The 17,596-nt window shown below is 33.9% G+C and overlaps 2 protein-coding genes across 2 annotated transcripts; both read right to left on the bottom strand.

Annotated features, from left to right (window-relative positions):
* Positions 1-4,672: 4,672 nt before the first annotated feature.
* Positions 4,673-7,226, bottom strand: LOC116346785 (serine protease persephone-like). The gene is made up of 12 exons (XM_031776990.1): positions 7,111-7,226; positions 6,992-7,051; positions 6,817-6,915; positions 6,649-6,747; positions 6,461-6,559; positions 6,284-6,382; positions 6,038-6,136; positions 5,920-5,976; positions 5,647-5,729; positions 5,401-5,586; positions 5,150-5,333; positions 4,673-5,039 (listed from the first exon to the last, which is right to left on the bottom strand). The coding sequence occupies exons 1-12, from the start codon at positions 7,154-7,156 to the stop codon at positions 4,696-4,698; spliced, it is 1,455 nt and encodes a 484-aa protein (XP_031632850.1). The 5' UTR covers positions 7,157-7,226; the 3' UTR covers positions 4,673-4,695.
* A 2,774-nt stretch (positions 7,227-10,000) lies between these two features.
* Positions 10,001-15,628, bottom strand: LOC116346786. Its single transcript, XM_031776991.1, has 4 exons — positions 15,517-15,628; positions 14,872-15,042; positions 14,202-14,355; positions 10,001-10,517 (listed from the first exon to the last, which is right to left on the bottom strand). Exons 2-4 carry the CDS (start codon positions 15,015-15,017, stop codon positions 10,155-10,157), a joined length of 663 nt encoding a protein of 220 aa, XP_031632851.1. The 5' UTR covers positions 15,018-15,042; positions 15,517-15,628; the 3' UTR covers positions 10,001-10,154.
* Positions 15,629-17,596: the final 1,968 nt, after the last annotated feature.

Below are 17,596 nucleotides of genomic sequence, written 5' to 3'. Positions count from 1 at the left end.
TTATTGGATTCAGTGCATTTGCAATAATAACAAGTTTTACTGTGGCAAGTACGATTTTCTTCGTGAAGTTTGCAACGACTGATATCGAAGAGATATTATACGCTTTGTTTCACATTTCCGCGTTCAGTGGTTTGATGTATGTAATCATCGTTGCGTTCATCTTACGAGACACAATTACAACAATGCTCAGACGTTTGTCGGATATCTATCGGATATGTAAAATATGTTTGAAGAAGTTCATTCGCTGTGTTTCCAACTAAATTTCTTTTCTTTTTGAAAATGCAGACGAAAATGACGATTCCTTCAAATTTTTGGTGAGAGCAAATGAAAAAAGTGAAAAAATATGGAAAATGTATCTAAAATTCGGAATGGGTGGATTTTGTGCTGATTTGATTTTTGCATCTACAACTTCCGTTCTGTTGGGTTACTATTGGCACCGGGAGTTCGACACCGATGATTTCTACTTTCCAAGTAGACTTATGTTTGTAGTTTGCACTTTCGCCGACATCTTCGAAAAAATTAACCGTTATTTGTCCATTTCGGCACTAGTTTACCATGGAATAAATCTACGCTGCTGGGGTATATTGGAGAAATTGGCTTTGGAATACTGAGCGGCGAGGCTTATATGTGTTTTAATGGAGTTATTTTGGTGCTATTCGTTTCGATGTGCTTGCATCACCGGGCGTTTTATGAAATGTTCCAACATTTTTTACGCAAATTTGATCCGGACAAAAACGACACCGGATCCATTTGCCAAATTGTTCGATTTCACGTCACTGTCAAAAGGTAAAAGAATACCGCCGAAAATTCCATTTTCTAATCGAAGATCTGATCTTTTTCAGTTTGTTTTTGGATTCGGCCAATTTTTACAGTTCAATTGTGATGATCGAGTTGATTTACAGCATGATTGGTGTCGCTTGTCTCGTTTTCCAAATGGATTTGGTATGAATTTCATCCTTTTTTGTCGTATTTTAATTCCCTTCAAAGAATGAAGAACAATTTTTCAACCCAAATTAAAGAACCAAAGGAAAGAGATTCACAATAAACATTGATTTGGTTTCAGAAACGTCAGCATATTGATTTCGGCATCAGTTTTCTATTGGTGACGTTCTCAGTTGGAACGGCAAATCTTTTCTTTTATTGCTTCTTCGGCAAATTGGCGACTGACAGTTTTGCAAAAATGGCAAATTCGTTGTATGAATGCAAATGGCCACAGTTTCCAGTTAAACAACAAAAGCACTTTATTCTGATGATACAAAATGCACAAGTGCCCATATTCTATCACGGGTTCGGAGTTGCTATTTTGGATCTGGAAACATTCACAGCTGTAAGTATAAATATGTAAAATAGATTTTCTATTTTTAAAAAAATGCAAGAAAGTTATGCTCTTACAGTTTTTCAGAATGATTTTCAAATTCTTCATGATGTTCAAGGCCTTAACTTCAAATTAATCATACATCAACTTAAATTGAATATTTCTCAAAAATACTTTTTCTCGAACGAGCGTTTTCCCGAAAATTCTGGAAATCTTCTTGGCAAAATTCTCGAATTTTTGAGGAAATCTGGGAAAACGTTCGTTTGGGAATCTTTTTTTGAGAAATGTTCCAGTATTATCCAAAATTAATGTTTTCTGCTGTCTATGTTTTGAAATATATTGTATTGATATTAACAAGCCTCAGTAAAATTGATGTTTCGTCCCAATAATATCACCTCTTACGAATAAAAATGGCGAAAGTATTGAGTCAGCACTGGATTTGGAGCACTTTTTCGAAAGATATATGAAATTTCCTTTGTCTGAATCGTGGAAGCGAATTTAAGTAAATAAAATCAGACGTCCTTTAGGAGCAGCTTAGAGTTCTAACAGCACCTGGCTGTTGGCCCATGAATCAAGAGCCTTGAAATGTTCTTTTTTACCTACCTATTATTCCCATCGGATAACCCACCATTAAGCACCAAAAAAGTGTTATATGCACTCATGATTCAGAAAGTTGATGAATTATACTCATTTTCAATAAAAGTGAATTAATTAATGAAAGACTTGAATCTAGACTTGAATTGAAAGCAAAACGTTTGATTAAAATCAATAAATGGCTTAAAAACTACGTTATTCCAGACTTAATATGATTTTCCAGCATTTTCGAAACCTCTCGAATAAACTTTCAGGTTCGCCCCCAATTTCGTATTTCATTCGACGGTAAGTTGGACATAATGTAGTTAAATACATCAAAATATAGTCTGTATCTCAATCTCTTTTTCAGATCCATAGTTCAAATTTGAAAAATTCATCAATTTTATGTGCGGCTTGAAAAGTTTATCAAAATTTCCATCATTCGTGCGTTTTTTTTATGAATAATGAGAGAGAGAGAGAGCTGTTCGTAGTCGCTGCATTTAATTAAATTTGCATGACAATGTGTCTACAAAATCGAAATAGTAACGCCCTTCATTAAATTCATTCCACGAATGGGTTGTACGCTTCAAAATCGAATTCTCTAACGAATAAAAGTCAAAAAGTGACTCTCATTTTCCTTAGAATTCATTGTCCATTCTTCATTAAAACACCCGTTACCACGAGAAATCCTATATGAAAATTTTACAAACGATAAAGCTGGTCCTGATGTGGATTTGGGTGTACAAAGGTGATGTGGAAATAAGCAAAACAACGAGAGTAGTGCATGGAGTTGTTGGATTCGGATTTCTGGCAATAATTACGAGTCATACCATAAGCAGTTTTCTATTCTTTGTGAAGTATATTTCGACAAATTTGGAGGAATCCTTGTATGCCCTATTCCAATTCATCGCTTTCGTCGGATTAGTGTACGTGATCGTTGCAACATTTATATTAAGAGACAGAGTAACGTCAATTCTAAACAATTTGTCGGAAATTTATGCGGAAAGTAATAATTTAACGTGCCAAACTTTGGTGTTTGTTGAATTTTAATTTAATTTCCATTCATGCAGATAACAATGAGGAATCGTTGATACACTTGGTGCAAGCCAATGAAAGATCAGAGTGGTTATGGAAAATGTATCTCATATTTGTTATGGGCGGCTTCTGTACCAATTTGATTTTGGGTTCGTTTATTTCGATTCTGTTGTGCTTTCATAAGTACGGAACACTGAGCACAGAACATCTTTATTTACCGAGTAGATTGACGTGAGTCATAAATTGTTGTGAGTCTTACACTTAACTTTCATTCAAAAGTTTTGAATTCTCTTTCGCAAATTTTTTAGATTGCCCTGGAATCAACAAAAATTACCCGGATATTTCGCTCAAATCGGTTACAGTACAATTAGTGCTGAAGCGTTTTTATGTTTCAATGGAGCGATTTTAATGTTATTCATTTCAATGTGCTTGCATCATGGTGCATTTTACGAAATATTTCATAATTCCGTACAAAAATTGAACTCACCCGGTGTTAGAAGAAATGAGTCCATTTTTCGAATTATTCGGTTTCATATCAGGGTTAAGAGGTGAGCAAAATGTAATGGAGTTTGATATAAATACATTTTTTAAAATCGACGCTTTGTTTCAGTTGGTTTTTCGATTCGGCCAATTTTTACAGCCTTATTGTGATGATCGAATTGATTGTCTGTATGTTTGCCATCCCTTGTGTCCTTTTCCAAATAGATTTAGTATGAAATTTATGAGTTCTAGTGGTTTGGAATTTACCGCACATCCAGAGCTGTGTTATAGGTATCGCAGTGGAGCGGGCACTTTTTTGTAAGTGTCGCTCTTTCTTCTCTTTAGATGCGGCATTTAGACACCTAAATCGTGGAGCGGGAACGAATGAGACTCAAACATGTGTGCTTCTTCTTCAAAACCAATACCCAGACAAGGATCACATGTACGCAGAAGTCAATAGTATTCATCACAGAAACGAAGCTGAGTAGCGCGCGCATGCATTTGTGTTTGCACTCAGCACTGTGCTGTTATGGCGTATACTTGTGATGTTTATGAGAAAAAGAAGCACACGTTTCAGGTCTACTCGTTTATATGTTAATTATAAGTTTTTTCCGGCCCCTTATACGGATTAAGTGCGAGCTCTTCTGCGGTGCCAAATAAGCTCTGTACTCTCCTCACTAGACCTTTTAAACGCATAGAATTTCATCAATTCCAGAATCTTCAGCACATTGATTTCGGCCTAAGTTTTCTCTTGGTGACATTTTTGATAGGAAGTGGGAATCTCTTTCTATTTTGTTTCTTTGGAAAAATGGCCACGGACAGTTTTGCCAAAATGGTCGATTCGTTGTTCCAAAGCAACTGGTATAATCTTTCTGTTGAACAACAAAAATATGTGGCTTTTATGATACAAAATGCTCAAGTTGAGATGACCTATTCCGGTTTTGGTGTGACCATTCTACGCTTGGAAACATTCAACACTGTAAGTATCACTTTACATTAAAATTGAAAATGTGCCGATTTTATGTGGTGCTATTTTCAGTTTTTCAGATCAATTTACCAATTTTTTGCGATTTTAAAAACTTTAACGTCGAATTAATTGAAGGAAAAAGGCAACACACAAATTTAAGGAGATATTCTCAAGATGCTTGGTTCATTTATTTCAAGATTAACATTTATTGACAAAAAATAAAGCACCAAAAATATAGTACAGATTTGATTATTTCAAAATGATTTATTTTATCCAAAACCAAATTTCAACATTAATCCCCATTCCAAAAAAAAAAAAAAAAGATTTACAAATTTGGCCAAACAATGGGCTCAATCCAGTTCAAGTAATAAGCGACTCTGGTGTAAATGCTTGGTAAAGATGTACCGCAGCTAATACCGAATGACACAATGCCCACAATATGAACGACGGACGAATTCTTATCAAAGTATTGAAGTGGGCCACCACTGTCGCCTCGGCAACTGTCATTTACTCCTTGTGGATCATACGCACAGTACTGCCCTTGACTGATGCCATTTCGGAATGGAGCGTGATTCGGTAGTTGGTTGTAATGTATCATTGTATCATTGCACTCTGATAATGGCATTGTTACCAAATACGTCTTACGTAGCTCATTTGATCGTATCGTTTCTAAAAATATAAACAGAAATAGATTTTTTTCAAACAAAAAAATGGAAGCTCAATTTGAAGATGATAGTTTGATCTGTTCACATATGTTAACCGACGAAAGTTAAACCTACGTTCAGCTGAAATACTTCCCCATCCGGTAACAATGAGTGTGACACTTTGCGAGGCGTCACGCATATCAATGTTTAGACATCCTGGCATTATTTTATTTGAAAAATCGATTCGTTTGGTGATTTTAAGCAAAGCTATATCGTTCTGCTTGGTTAGCGATGAATGCTTGGGGTGTGCTATGACTTCCTAATGAATAAACCGAACATTCAAATCATTGAAGCTGCAATCATTTCAATAATTAAAATTTTTTCACCTTTATTTGACGATTAACTGCTTTAACACCATCTTCATTGGTTAAAGCCAACTTTCCCATTCGAGCTACAATTGGCCGTCGGGGTTTGACACAATGTGCGGCGGTAAGTATAAAAATATCCGAGATGATAGTTCCACCACAGTCAAAATTCAGTTGGTAATATTCATCAATGTAACCCAGAGCAGCCTAGACAAAAAAAAAAAAACATTTTTAAATTTTCTTATAAAATCCCATTAAGATATTTACCATCCATGGAAAATCATCCGTCGAATCAACGGATTCACCGCCTAAAATTCTATCGATTGGCCACTGTGAGTACAGTTGACAAGCTAATTTATAGGGATAACAATGAATCACGTCAATTTTTCCTACTTTTTAAACGACATTTCGGAGACTGTTCCTCAGAGCCATTAATGTATGTAATAGAGGAGATCATTTTTAAGCTTTTAATATAATACTTTGCTCTTCTTTACATATATTGCTCTGAGAAGTCTTTACGAAATTTTACAAAATGTTCACCTTTTTGTGCTGGTCGAAAAACAGTTTTTTGAAAAAGTTCACAAATCCTTTTGTTTCCTGAATGATTCGATAAAAATGATATTTTGTTAGAGGATAAATTATCGTTTGTGCTACTTGCCTATTGTTTCAGACAGTTCCATTGGCGACACTCCATCATTATTTTTAATACTTTTATCCGCTTGATTTTTTAGTAGCATTTCCACTAGCTCCGCGTTACCTATGTATCAATTCAGTTGATTTTTCGTTTATTTGTAGAATAATAAATTTGATTTTAGCTCCATAAAAAATTCGTTGGTGTCGAAATTTAAATCTGATATAAATCGAAACACTTTTTTATCAGAAAATTATTTGATTTAATTTTCACCTTTTTGAACAGATATATGCAGCGCAGTATATCCAAATTTCGTTTGTTTGTCGATTGATGCACCATTTCTTATCAGTAATTTGGTCATATTTAAAAGACCTAAATGAATTAAATGTTATGGTTTTAAGACATTTTATCAACACTGAATTTTTTAACAATATTCAACAATGAACAAACCTCCATCCACTGCACTAATTAAAGGTGTCCAGTCATCATTGTTGATGGTATTTATATCTGAACCGTGTTTTAGCAGAAAATCCACTGTCTCTTCTTTATCTGAAAATAGATTCAATCTTCAGTACCAACCCACGAGCATTTAGTAACTAATCTATGAAATAAATCACATAAAATATGGTAAAACACACTTTGTTGAACAGCGACATGCAAACCGGTATACCCATAATTGCTTTTATCGTTGATATTTGCACCATTTCTGATTAAAACGTTGATCACATCATTCTTGCCTAAATTTCAATGAATTTAATTTCTATTCTTTTTGCTTTACAATGGTATGCATGACTACAGTCTTTTACCAAAAAATGAAGCCGTTATTAAAGGTGTCCAGCCATCACTATTTTTGTTATTAACATTCACTCCATTTTGAATCAATTCCTTAACCTTATTCACATCTCCTGCAATATTACTTTCAAAGTAGTTAGTTATTCACAAATTTGTGCACAAAAATGTATTTTTTTTCTGATAGCATACCCCTTTGGGCTGCATTATGTATTTCTATCGAAGAGCTTATTTCCCGTGTAAATTGCGAACCTAAAATAACCATCATTGTTGAATTTGAATCAAAATCGAACTAAATTGATACTTTTTACCAAAAAACATTGAAGCAAAATATAAAAAAATGATTAAAAGTTTCATAATAATCTGCAACGGTTCACCATTTATTAAAATTGAATCTGCCTATATATGCCGCTTTTTTTCAACAACTTTGAAATAGCAACTGAAATCTCACAATATATGTATCGGCTATTTTTTAGCAAAAAAACAAACATATATTGTGTGTAAGTTTTACATATCTGCTTATCGTCGTATTTCCGGTATAAATTTATCATAAGCTACTTCAAATACTTGAATCAAATAAACATCAACAAATGTAACATACTCAAATGTGGCTTTATTAGAAGCATATTTTTACAGTATAATCTCTCTATAACGGAATCTCATGAAACACTCCTTCTTCGCTATTTGGAGATTATCCACTATTTGGAGCTATTAATCCCATTACTGTATCAAGTTTATTTCGACGAAATTATGTATAATTCAGTAATGTGCGAAGGGAGTGGGGGGGGGGGGGGATTTACCCGCCTGAGGTTTGGATAGTTTTTTTTTCGATTTGTTAGTGTTTTCTATGAGAGATCAATCTTTCAATTTGCTAAACTTTTTTTGAGCGTCAATTTTACGTGCACAGAAATAAAATTAAGTTTTGAAAATGACCCCCCCTTTTGAAATCTTACCTCTCACACTACTGGTATAATTGAAACTTTATCTTAATGCATAAAATATTCTAACTAGTTTCATTGAGATTAAAGAGCTGAAATCCGGTCAGTTTAAATTTGACAGCTTATTTAACAAATGAATGAAATGAAATCGCGAACTCTATTTAATCAAATTCAAATGAAATAAAAACATCATTAAATCGAGATAACAAATTAGACGTATTTAATGTCAATCTTTGTATGTATTTCGAGTAGTGTTCCACTCATCATTAGCAACACGACGATGCGATTAACTTAGATTTAGGAAATATTGAATCTGATTTATTCGCTCTAATATAGATGCTTTTTACTTTTCCGCACACACCTAGTGTGAAAGGGGAAAGTATTGCAATGGGTCAAAATTTACGAAACCTCAAAAACATGTTTTCTGGACGTTTCTGAGGTCAGAGAACCCGAATCAGGCCGTTTTGAGCATGGTTGGTGTCGTACGCTGTCCGCCGTACGCAAAATTTGTCCATCGATTATCACACCCCCCAGAAAAGTTATTTAAATTTTGAGCGATTTTGGTCGATGGAAAAAATTGTCATGCCTGGAGTGATACCTATGAAAAAGAGTCCAATTTTCGTCCAAAAGTCATACTTAATGTAGACTTAAACACTCAAAAATATGTATTTGGGGGTTTTTTGGCACGAGAAAACCGAATCCGAGGTTAATTTTGAGATACAATCACTTTTTGATACAGTTTCCTTGAAAAAATCACCAAAAAATTGCATTTTTGTATGGGAGCCATACCGTCACCTTAATGACGTGAAACTTTGCACAGACTATTTTTTGCACAAAAAAATAACATTCTGAAAGTTTGATGAAATTTTAATCAAAATTAGGAGTACCTCCCTTACAACATTTTCAATTTTTGGTTCAAAAAAGAATATTACTCATAATTTTCGTTGAAATTTCTCCAAACTTTTCGAATGGTTTTTTTTGTGAAAAAAATAACCTGTGCAAAGTTTCACGTGCTTACGATACCATACAGGTATGATTCCCATACAAAAATCCATTTTGTTTTACTTTTGTATGAAAAGTGTTTCAAAAATAATGTTTATGGCAAAATTAACGTCAGACATATTTTTTATATTGTTTTATAGAAAATAGAATTCTTTCAAATGTCGTACAAATGGGTTCATCATGAAGTGTGAAAAATCTTTTCCGAGTACTTCTGCTACTAAATAAAAGAATATTTCGATGCCAAAGTTGAAACATATTTTTTGGTCTCGAACTTTACGCCGCTTGAAAGGCTTGAAAAATCGAACAAATATTATTTTGAAATAGCTTAATAGAATACGCATCTACCACCGTGCGGAAAAGTTCGTCTTACTCCTGTAAGACTCTTTATTTATTTGTCTTTTTGTATCATTTGGTATGCAAACACATTCGTAAACGCGACTTTGTTTCTCTTTTATCGATGCGATATGTGTAACTTACTCTTTCTGTCTCTCAATTTTAAATGTAATTCGATAGTAATTCGATTTTTTATGAATTTTTTATTTCTTATGATTATTGATAAGAAAATTGTATATATATTTGAGATTGGGTTTTGGTCGTGATGCTGATGATGAGTAGTACACTACTCGAAATGCATACAAAGATTACAATAGAAGACATTAAATACGTCTAATTTGCTATCTGAATATAATGAAGTTTTTATTCCATTTGAATTTGTGACAGCTTATGCTAGACCTTCAATGCTCTAATCCAGTTGCATACTTCAATCTATGTTTTGGATAAAACACACTCACAATTCCATCCAAATACTTTGAAGCTGGGAATTTGGTTTGTCATTTGTGTGGTTCGGCTGTAATATCATAACTTCAAAACCTTTTCCAGAAGTGATGTCAAAACCTTAATCACGATTGAATCGATGTTGAAATTTCCTCTTTATACTTACTTTCACTTTTACTTGATCTTTTCCTCTAAAAAGTGATAACCAAGAGATGTTGTTTACAAAGTAGCTTGAATTCAATTGTGATTTGGGCGATAAAAACGACTACTTATTTATTTTGAAAGATTTAATATCGATAAAAGTCAGTATGATTTATTAAGGTATCTTAAGTACTTGTCTAAATTTATAAGTAAATCTTCTTAATCATGTCCGGACGTCTCTTATCATTTTCTCTTGAATTTCGAAATCATTCTGAATATTACAGTGTCAACAAAGTTCCAAAGAACAAATATTAAAATAAAAAGGCATAAATGTAAAACTTTGAAATTAATGTCATCTCACTTTATTTGGTATCATCTTATATGAATAATAAAAACCAGTTTTCTTTACAGATCAATAATTTGTTTTGTTTAAAGTAAAAGTCATTTGTGAGTGATTGTTCTGTTTTTTTTTTGTTAAGTGTAAATGCATAAAAAAGTTCTTAGATTGGGAGGTTTGGATTATTGTAACGCACGTATTTGAGAAGAGCGTCATTTTCTTCGCAAACGAATGGTTTTTTGTGGTGGCAAGCAACATCATGCCAGTTAACGCCATCGTTGTAGAATTGGTTCAAAACGGCCAAACAATTTTCGTGGGCACCGCCTTGTTTGTATTCACGATCGTCTGGTTGTGGCAAACCAATACCACCATTTTCGGACCAATCACCTTGTGATCGGTCGGTGGTAGGTGCGATCTTTTGTGATTCGGCTGTCCAGAACCAACCATGAGTTTGAACCGGCTGCAAATCTGGACGATCGCATCCTTTGAAGTCACACATACGACCACTGGTCCAGATGTATTTTACCTGAGGAAAAATTGAAGAAAATTGATTAGAAAAAGAAAATTTTAAACAGGAAAAATGAGATAAAAGAGCCGAAAATATCGAAAAAAGTCGTTAAAAATAGAAAAAGAACCAGAAAATCGAACAAAAGAGGTGAAAAATACAAAAAAGAGCAAACAATTACAAGAAATGAGGTGAAAAATCGACGAAAAAATGCGAAAAGTCCAAAAAGAGCCAAAAAAATCTCAAAAATGTTGATTTACAGCAAAATGACAATGTAAAATAAAAAAGACGTTTTATATTGGTGAAAATAGTAAAAAAATTCATGCAAAAATTCATGCGAAAAATTCATAAAAATAAATCATCCAAAATGAGCAAAACACACAGAAAGAGAAAGAGAGAGAAATACAAACAGTTCAAATGCCGCACGTGCAATCATGTGTAGTGTGTTATCGTGGTTGAACAGGTGAGCGAGTGATGATAGTTGTGTGATATGTGTAGTTCACATCGTTATACGAAGACAAAAAAACAAGCGCACACACATCAGACGTAGACATGAGTGCAGACACTATATACGCTTTATAAGTACAGTCGCGACTATCTCAAAATGATGTGACGAACGATCGCACAAAGCGTACTACCAAATCGACCAACTGTGAACAATTCAAAAGAAAGTGTAAATGAAACGACCGAATGACGCTCGCACCGAATGTTGTTCATGTGTCGCTTTAGTGATTCATGCATTCCATCGTCGATGCTTCGATGCTTTTATGCTTTTATGTTTATTTTTATATGAGCGATGTAAAAGAAATCGCAATATTCAACGTTGTGTTCGAATTTAAAATGCAATTAGGTTAAGTCAATAACTCATTTGGGATCTTTAGTAATCGATCTTTTCCTACGCAGTGTGTTTGTTCGCTGTTGCTTCTATTTTGAAAGAGAAAGAAAGCAATCCGGAGATATGCGAAAACGGTAATTTACATTTCCCATTGACAACAATGAAGTTCAGTTCACACACACACACATGTATTTGAATTGGCAACAAACCATATTTGAATTGGCGAAAGTCGTAAAAAGAATTTGAAGTGAAAAAAAAGCAAATGCCGGTAACTGAAAGTCTTTATTCTCGTTCATTTGATTTGATTTGTTTTTTTTTTTTTTTTTTTGCTCCGTCGGAATGCTAATGTTGAGTTAATGAAGTAGAAAGAGACGCGGGTGTGTGAGCCGATTGTATGTGCGTTCTGATGAAATCGGACGCAAAATGTAAACAACGTTGATGAATGAGAGGGAGCGTTAAACTACTAAAATAACTAATTTGCATTGTTAATTTTGTGTTTTTGCCATTTCGTAGAACATGCACGCGCAGAGATGAAAAAAAAATTTCTTTTTCATTTTCGCACATTTTTTCTTCTTCATCTGCGAACGAAAAAAAAAATCTGCTGAAAGTAGCGCCTATTAATATTTATTGACTTTTACAACTTACGGTACCGATGCTGTTTTTATGCGAATGAGATGCGAATTTTATTGTGATTTATTGCTTATTGGCGTTTCGCTTCTCGTTCGCACTCATTTCAATTCGGACGCAAAAGAGAAAATCCATTATTTATCCACAAAGAATTTGCACACGCATAAACAACATGACAACGATTCATGAAATGACTGACATACCATTCTCAATACGGGCAATATATGCCGATGCTATTATCACTTTCGTTTATAATCTGTGGCTTTTTATCGATTTCTTTCGCATATTCGGAAGTTTGGCGGCTGTTTATGATGGTGAATTTCATTTTTGTGAAGAAGATTGCCGGCTGTTTTCGATTTTTTTTTTGTGAGAATTTCAATTTTCTTTTGCATGATTAAGTGGGCTTTAATTTAAAGTCTTCACATTTTCAATGATTTTTTGTCTCTTTCTTTCTTATGTTTTGACCCCTTTTATGCTTGTTGATGCCTATTTTTGTCGCTTTTTCTCTTCAATTTTAGATTTTTATCTATGAAAAATATAATTTTCCGGTTTTTTCCGTCCAAATTGGAGAATCGTTATCAAATGAAATTAAAGACGATTTCAAAATCAAGATCGAGGTAAGACGAAATGACATCATTTTCGAGTGCTAAATATAGATAAATCTCTCCCTCAAGAGAGAGAGAGAACGAAAGAGAGAAAGAGAGAGAACGAAAGAGGGAGAGAGAGGCGAAAGACTGAAAAAAGTATAATTCTACGACAAAAGTGATATTCGCAGCCGAAGCGGCGCATAGCTTAAGAAGAGCCAAAAAGCATTCCAAACAAAAAAACATTAATCGTAAGCCGGAGACAGCCGGGCGTTGCTCATAATACAATTCAAAACAAACGCGATTACAAAGACCCGTTAAACATACAATGCCGGAGAAATTGTGACATGTTTAAAATACATTGTTTATATTTACAAACATCGGTGTACATGTTTGCATTTAGAAATGACAATTACATCATTTTTTTGACAAAACACATGGACGGTTGATGTTGTTTAATCACGTACCGTTTCTAGAAATTGCGGTTCAACAAAGCGAACGCGCACTGAATATTCGATGCGTGTTCATATTTTAACTGCATAAATATTAATCGCTAAGCCAGCTCTAAGTTCGTTAATGTCTTGCTTCAACCATTTTCTTAATAATTCGTTTGAAAAACTGATTGTGATCACGTTCAATTCCCCCAAAAACGTTCGATTATGTTGAAAATGCGTTTGAAATTGAATTGGTGTGGTTATGAAATGCATTTCTCAATAAACTTTCTCGATTCTTGAAAATGAATGATCGTAGACAACAGTGTATTTTGTAATTGTCTTGTGTAATAAAAAAAATACATGTGATGATGATTGGACTTTCCGAACTAGTCGGCGCTTCTTTATGAACTTGACTTCAAAAGAGACTTCGCATCGGAAAATGAATGAATCAAAAAAGCCAATTAACTAAATGATGGTTAAAAATAGCCGAAAATGAAAACCTTGAAGCAGCTACTTCCTCACCGCATGAATGCACCGAAACAAACAACCGAGAAACCGGATTTTTCCATTGGACACAAAAAACATACACAACAACAATATCGGTGAAGATGGCCATAAACGTAATCGATACATAAACTCGGTTATTATGAATTGCATTATTTTGAATCTTTCTGCTATTTTCTCTTCGTTCGCTTCTTTCTTTCTGCTTACAATGGAATCATATACACTTTTTTCAGCATCGTGCGTTGATTTATTGCTCGAAAAATATGTTACGTTTTAAATGTGCGAAAATCGTCGAACAATTGAGAGCGAAAATGAGAAGATGATGAAGAAGAAAAACATTCCAATGACTGCTGAGTTTTGAAGTAAAAAAAAAACTGATGCGTGGAAAACAAAGCACGTGATTCATTTAATTGTAAAAAGAATCGAAAAGAAATAACATACATTATTTCATGCGCATTGCATAACGGCGTTCGCTTTGCAATTTCACTCGATTCTTCTTTTTTAATTCATTCACAAAAGATGTGTGTTTTTCTCGACTCTTTGTTGAAAATTTCACTTTAAATTTATTATCGCGTCATTATGATGCGTGGTTCATTATGTGAATTCGATGCCTTAGAATAACTGCAACCGCTGACGATATGAATGAGAATGGCATACAGCGTCAAGACAGAGACAGACAGGGAGAGAGACAGAGGGAGAGAGAGAAATATTAAATAAATACCTTTTCATCAACGATACGACGCTTGATCCATTCGTTTTCGTTGCTGGTTTCAAGTGATACGGAATCCATACAACGTTGACGACAGTAATTACGAGCATCCAACCAATCTTTTTCGACACCTTTCAATGCTGGATCACGCCACGAGAAGAAGTATCTGGAAATTCAATCAAAATTAAATATTTTACGTCAATTAAAGAGAAAAGACATTCAATAGGCATCACACACGCTATGCGAAAATGTTTAACCATCACGTTTTGTTCCAAACCATTTGAAAAGATAATAATTTGAAAGCATCACGCGAAAAAAAAATATGTTGATTTTATGGAGGCAAATTGGTACAGTAAAAAATGTCTTTGTTTAATTCGAAGGAATTTGATGAAAAAAATGCGCCAAGCGAATGCAGCCAATTAGGTATTTTTATTTTTAAAATGAATTTCAAACAAAAGACTGAATTGTCTCGTATTAATGAACCTCAAGAAAAAGGTCAATGAATGGACATTTTTTTCTTCACATTTTTTTAGCATCGGTTTGCCTTGCATTTAACTGGCGCCTCGCAACATTTTCTTTGACACCAAGCGCCATTTGGATTTGAATAAACAGCGGGACAATTTAGAGTTTAATTAATGCCATTTTTTCGTCCATTTTTTTTTCATATCTTTGAATTTCTTACCCTTTGTTGTCTGGTGCACGTTCATGAATTTGGCGTTGGGCGCACAATGCGGCCACCGGTCCTTCCAAGAAACGACCATTTGGGAATTGGGCTAAGGCAACACTTAGCACTGAACTGAAGCACACAACAGCCAAAAATGTCTTCATTTTTTCAAACGTTTTTTTCTTATGTCTGAAATAGAACAAAATCAATATTTTCGTTTAAAATTTTTAAATTTGATAAATTTTTTTTATTTAAATGCACTTTCGCACACAAAAAAACGCGAAGTTTTAGCGTTTGAAGAATGGGTATTTTGGAATTTAACTGGAACTGAATTTAAATGGAATTTGAAATGATTTAAAAATCGTTCATTGGCACCGAGAACTGATAAAAATCACCGATTCCCCCAGAATTTCATTGAAAAATGTTAAAATCTCTGAATTAATTTGAAAAAGCGCGGTATTTTTTCGATTTAACTCTCGATCAAAAGTCAAACTGTTAATTTATTCGGTGAAAAAAAGGTGTTCGTAAAACAAAGGTTTCGACGAAAAAAAAATTAATTAAATTTCAAAAAAAAAAAAAAAAATTCTGCAGCAAAATTCACAAAGTCACACAGTAACGTTTAATTCCAAGAGTTTTTTTTTCCACAACACAAAATTTGCTTACCAGAAATGAACTAGATAGTGAGACGATGCTCTTCGGTACAACACTTATAGCAAACTAACGAAATGTCTGGAAGAAGAAGCTCTTTATATAGAAGACTGAGTGTGCTTGTGGTTGTATGTTGGCAAGAAGAAAATGTGTATGACGCCAATGCGCGTTGATGACTATAAAAAGATAACCAATGGAATTGAATACAAAAAAAGAGCATACAACTTGTTTGTAATGTGTCGACCTTGGAAGAAATGCAGCAACAGAGAAAGAGAGACACAGTCAAACTAAACAATAGACGGGCCAAGAAAGAAAGAAAGAAAAAGAATAGAAAAAATAGACCGATGATGACAGGTTCCGACTTTTCTATTTGATTTTTAAAATTGGCACATATAATAATTGAGTTTCATATTCTCTGGTTTTTTTTTTCTTTCTCTCTTTTGGTCATGACGGCTAAAGTAAATCGATCGGGGCTTATTTAATCAATCGAAATTATTGTGTGAATAGCCCAAATAAAGTCCATTGCACACGTCAACTGAATGTGAAACGAATGTAATCACATGATTTCCAAAAAAAAACACACAAACGTGCAATCAAATTTATAATTCATAACACATAAAATTAATTATTCAATAGTAATATGCATGAGTGTATATGCGATACCATCTTTCCGTCAAACATTTACACCGACCAATCGTTTATCGCAATTAAATGGCATCATTAAATTCGGATCGTTTTTTTAATGCGTTGAATTCCGATCATTTCTTCATTTTCATATTTCAAGAACCAACGCCAAATGAGTTCATGCTATAAAAAACACTCAATCCATGTGTTAAAGGTTAAAGATTGAAGTTTTATTAGCAATTTCCTGACACCGATTTTTATGGTTTTTTGATGAATTTTGAAAAAAAGTTTTCTCCGATAGATGGTTATCAAGGTTTTATTTCATTATGATTCGGTTGAGATACAAAAAAAAAACTTCGATAAAATTGCACAGTGAAAGTGTTCCAAGTTCAGAGAGCCACAGCCAAAGCAATAGAAAGACAGAATAAGAGAGAACGATAGAGAGAGAACGAGAAAGGGCGGTTCTTCAAACGGAAACGATGAACAAATTGATAAATTGACACCTTGAAAAAGCAATAAGCATCGGAGGTCTTATTCAAACCATAGTCTGAGGTCTAGCCAATAAACAAGTTTTTCATAGACTGCAATCAACTACTACAATCTATTAAAATTGTCACAAAAAAAAAAACCACAAACAAAAAATTCGATGCAAACTTGATTATTATTTCAGTGGTTAGTTTCCGCATGAAGGTAACATTACTGTTATGCACACAGAAATGACGAAGCAATTAAAACCAGATATCTACTACGTGCCGAATGCCGGTAATGCTTTCTGCGTATGAGAGATAAGCATTGCACACTTGCTGCGATGATTAATCACATTCATCGATGTGCGTTCATAGAGTTTTTTTTTTCGTTGGTTGTCACCATAAAATGCACAAGAAAACATTTCAATTACTACGAGTTTTTAGACTTGCTTGTAATGAATACAATGTTTACATTCTTTCATGATCTTTATTGCTCTTGGCGCGTATTTAACGCGCTGTTTGTTATTAAAAAAAATATTGTTATTGCCTGGAACAAATGACATACGAGTGTGAAATTGTCTGTGACAATCAAGTTTGGCATAAAAAACGTGATTCGGCCTGAGATCGGTTCAATATCAATTAAATTGCTTTTTTTAGACGGTGCATACCACGAAAACTACTGTTAAAGTGATGATTTTGGCATGAATATGAATGAAATCGTTTTGAGTAACTGAAATCGAAATTTTTTTTTGATACAACCTGCTATGAACAACTGGGTCTTTTGAGAAAACAACCTGTTGGCTAATTTTGAACGAAAATGACTGGTTTACGTTGATCTTCTAGTGACAACAATGGTTTTTGGGTATAGGCAACTGTAGTTGAAGTCAAAAGTCGCTTGAAATATTCGACTGATCAAGTCCGCTGTGATTGTAGCAATTAACATTGTTTGAAAAGACAACAGAAATTCCATCATTTGTCTATACGACATTAATAAATAATATGAT

The sequence above is a fragment of the Contarinia nasturtii genome, unplaced genomic scaffold (assembly GCF_009176525.2).
Source record: "Contarinia nasturtii isolate CC-2019 unplaced genomic scaffold, AAFC_CNas_1.1 Cnas_scaffold_1696, whole genome shotgun sequence".
Taxonomy (NCBI): domain Eukaryota; kingdom Metazoa; phylum Arthropoda; class Insecta; order Diptera; family Cecidomyiidae; genus Contarinia; species Contarinia nasturtii.
This window is presented reverse-complemented; position numbering and strand designations above follow the sequence as displayed.

What these genes read in the sequence shown, in the direction of transcription:
- LOC116346786 (XM_031776991.1), bottom strand. Translation starts at nt 15,017, where the DNA reads ATGAAGACATTTTTGGCTGTTGTGTGCTTCAGTTCAGTGCTAAGTGTT. An exon ending in CGTGCACCAGACAACAAAGG is followed by an intron (nt 14,356 to 14,871) that starts GTAAGAAATTCA and finishes TTGAATTTCCAG; the next exon opens with ATACTTCTTCTCGTGGCGTG. An exon ending in GTCGTATCGTTGATGAAAAG is followed by an intron (nt 10,518 to 14,201) that starts GTATTTATTTAA and finishes ATTTTTCCTCAG; the next exon opens with GTAAAATACATCTGGACCAG.
- LOC116346785 (XM_031776990.1), bottom strand. Translation starts at nt 7,156, where the DNA reads ATGAAACTTTTAATCATTTTTTTATATTTTGCTTCAATGTTTTTTG. An exon ending in ACATAATGCAGCCCAAAGGG is followed by an intron (nt 6,916 to 6,991) that starts GTATGCTATCAG and finishes GTAATATTGCAG; the next exon opens with GAGATGTGAATAAGGTTAAG. An exon ending in GGAACTGTCTGAAACAATAG is followed by an intron (nt 5,977 to 6,037) that starts GCAAGTAGCACA and finishes CGAATCATTCAG; the next exon opens with GAAACAAAAGGATTTGTGAA.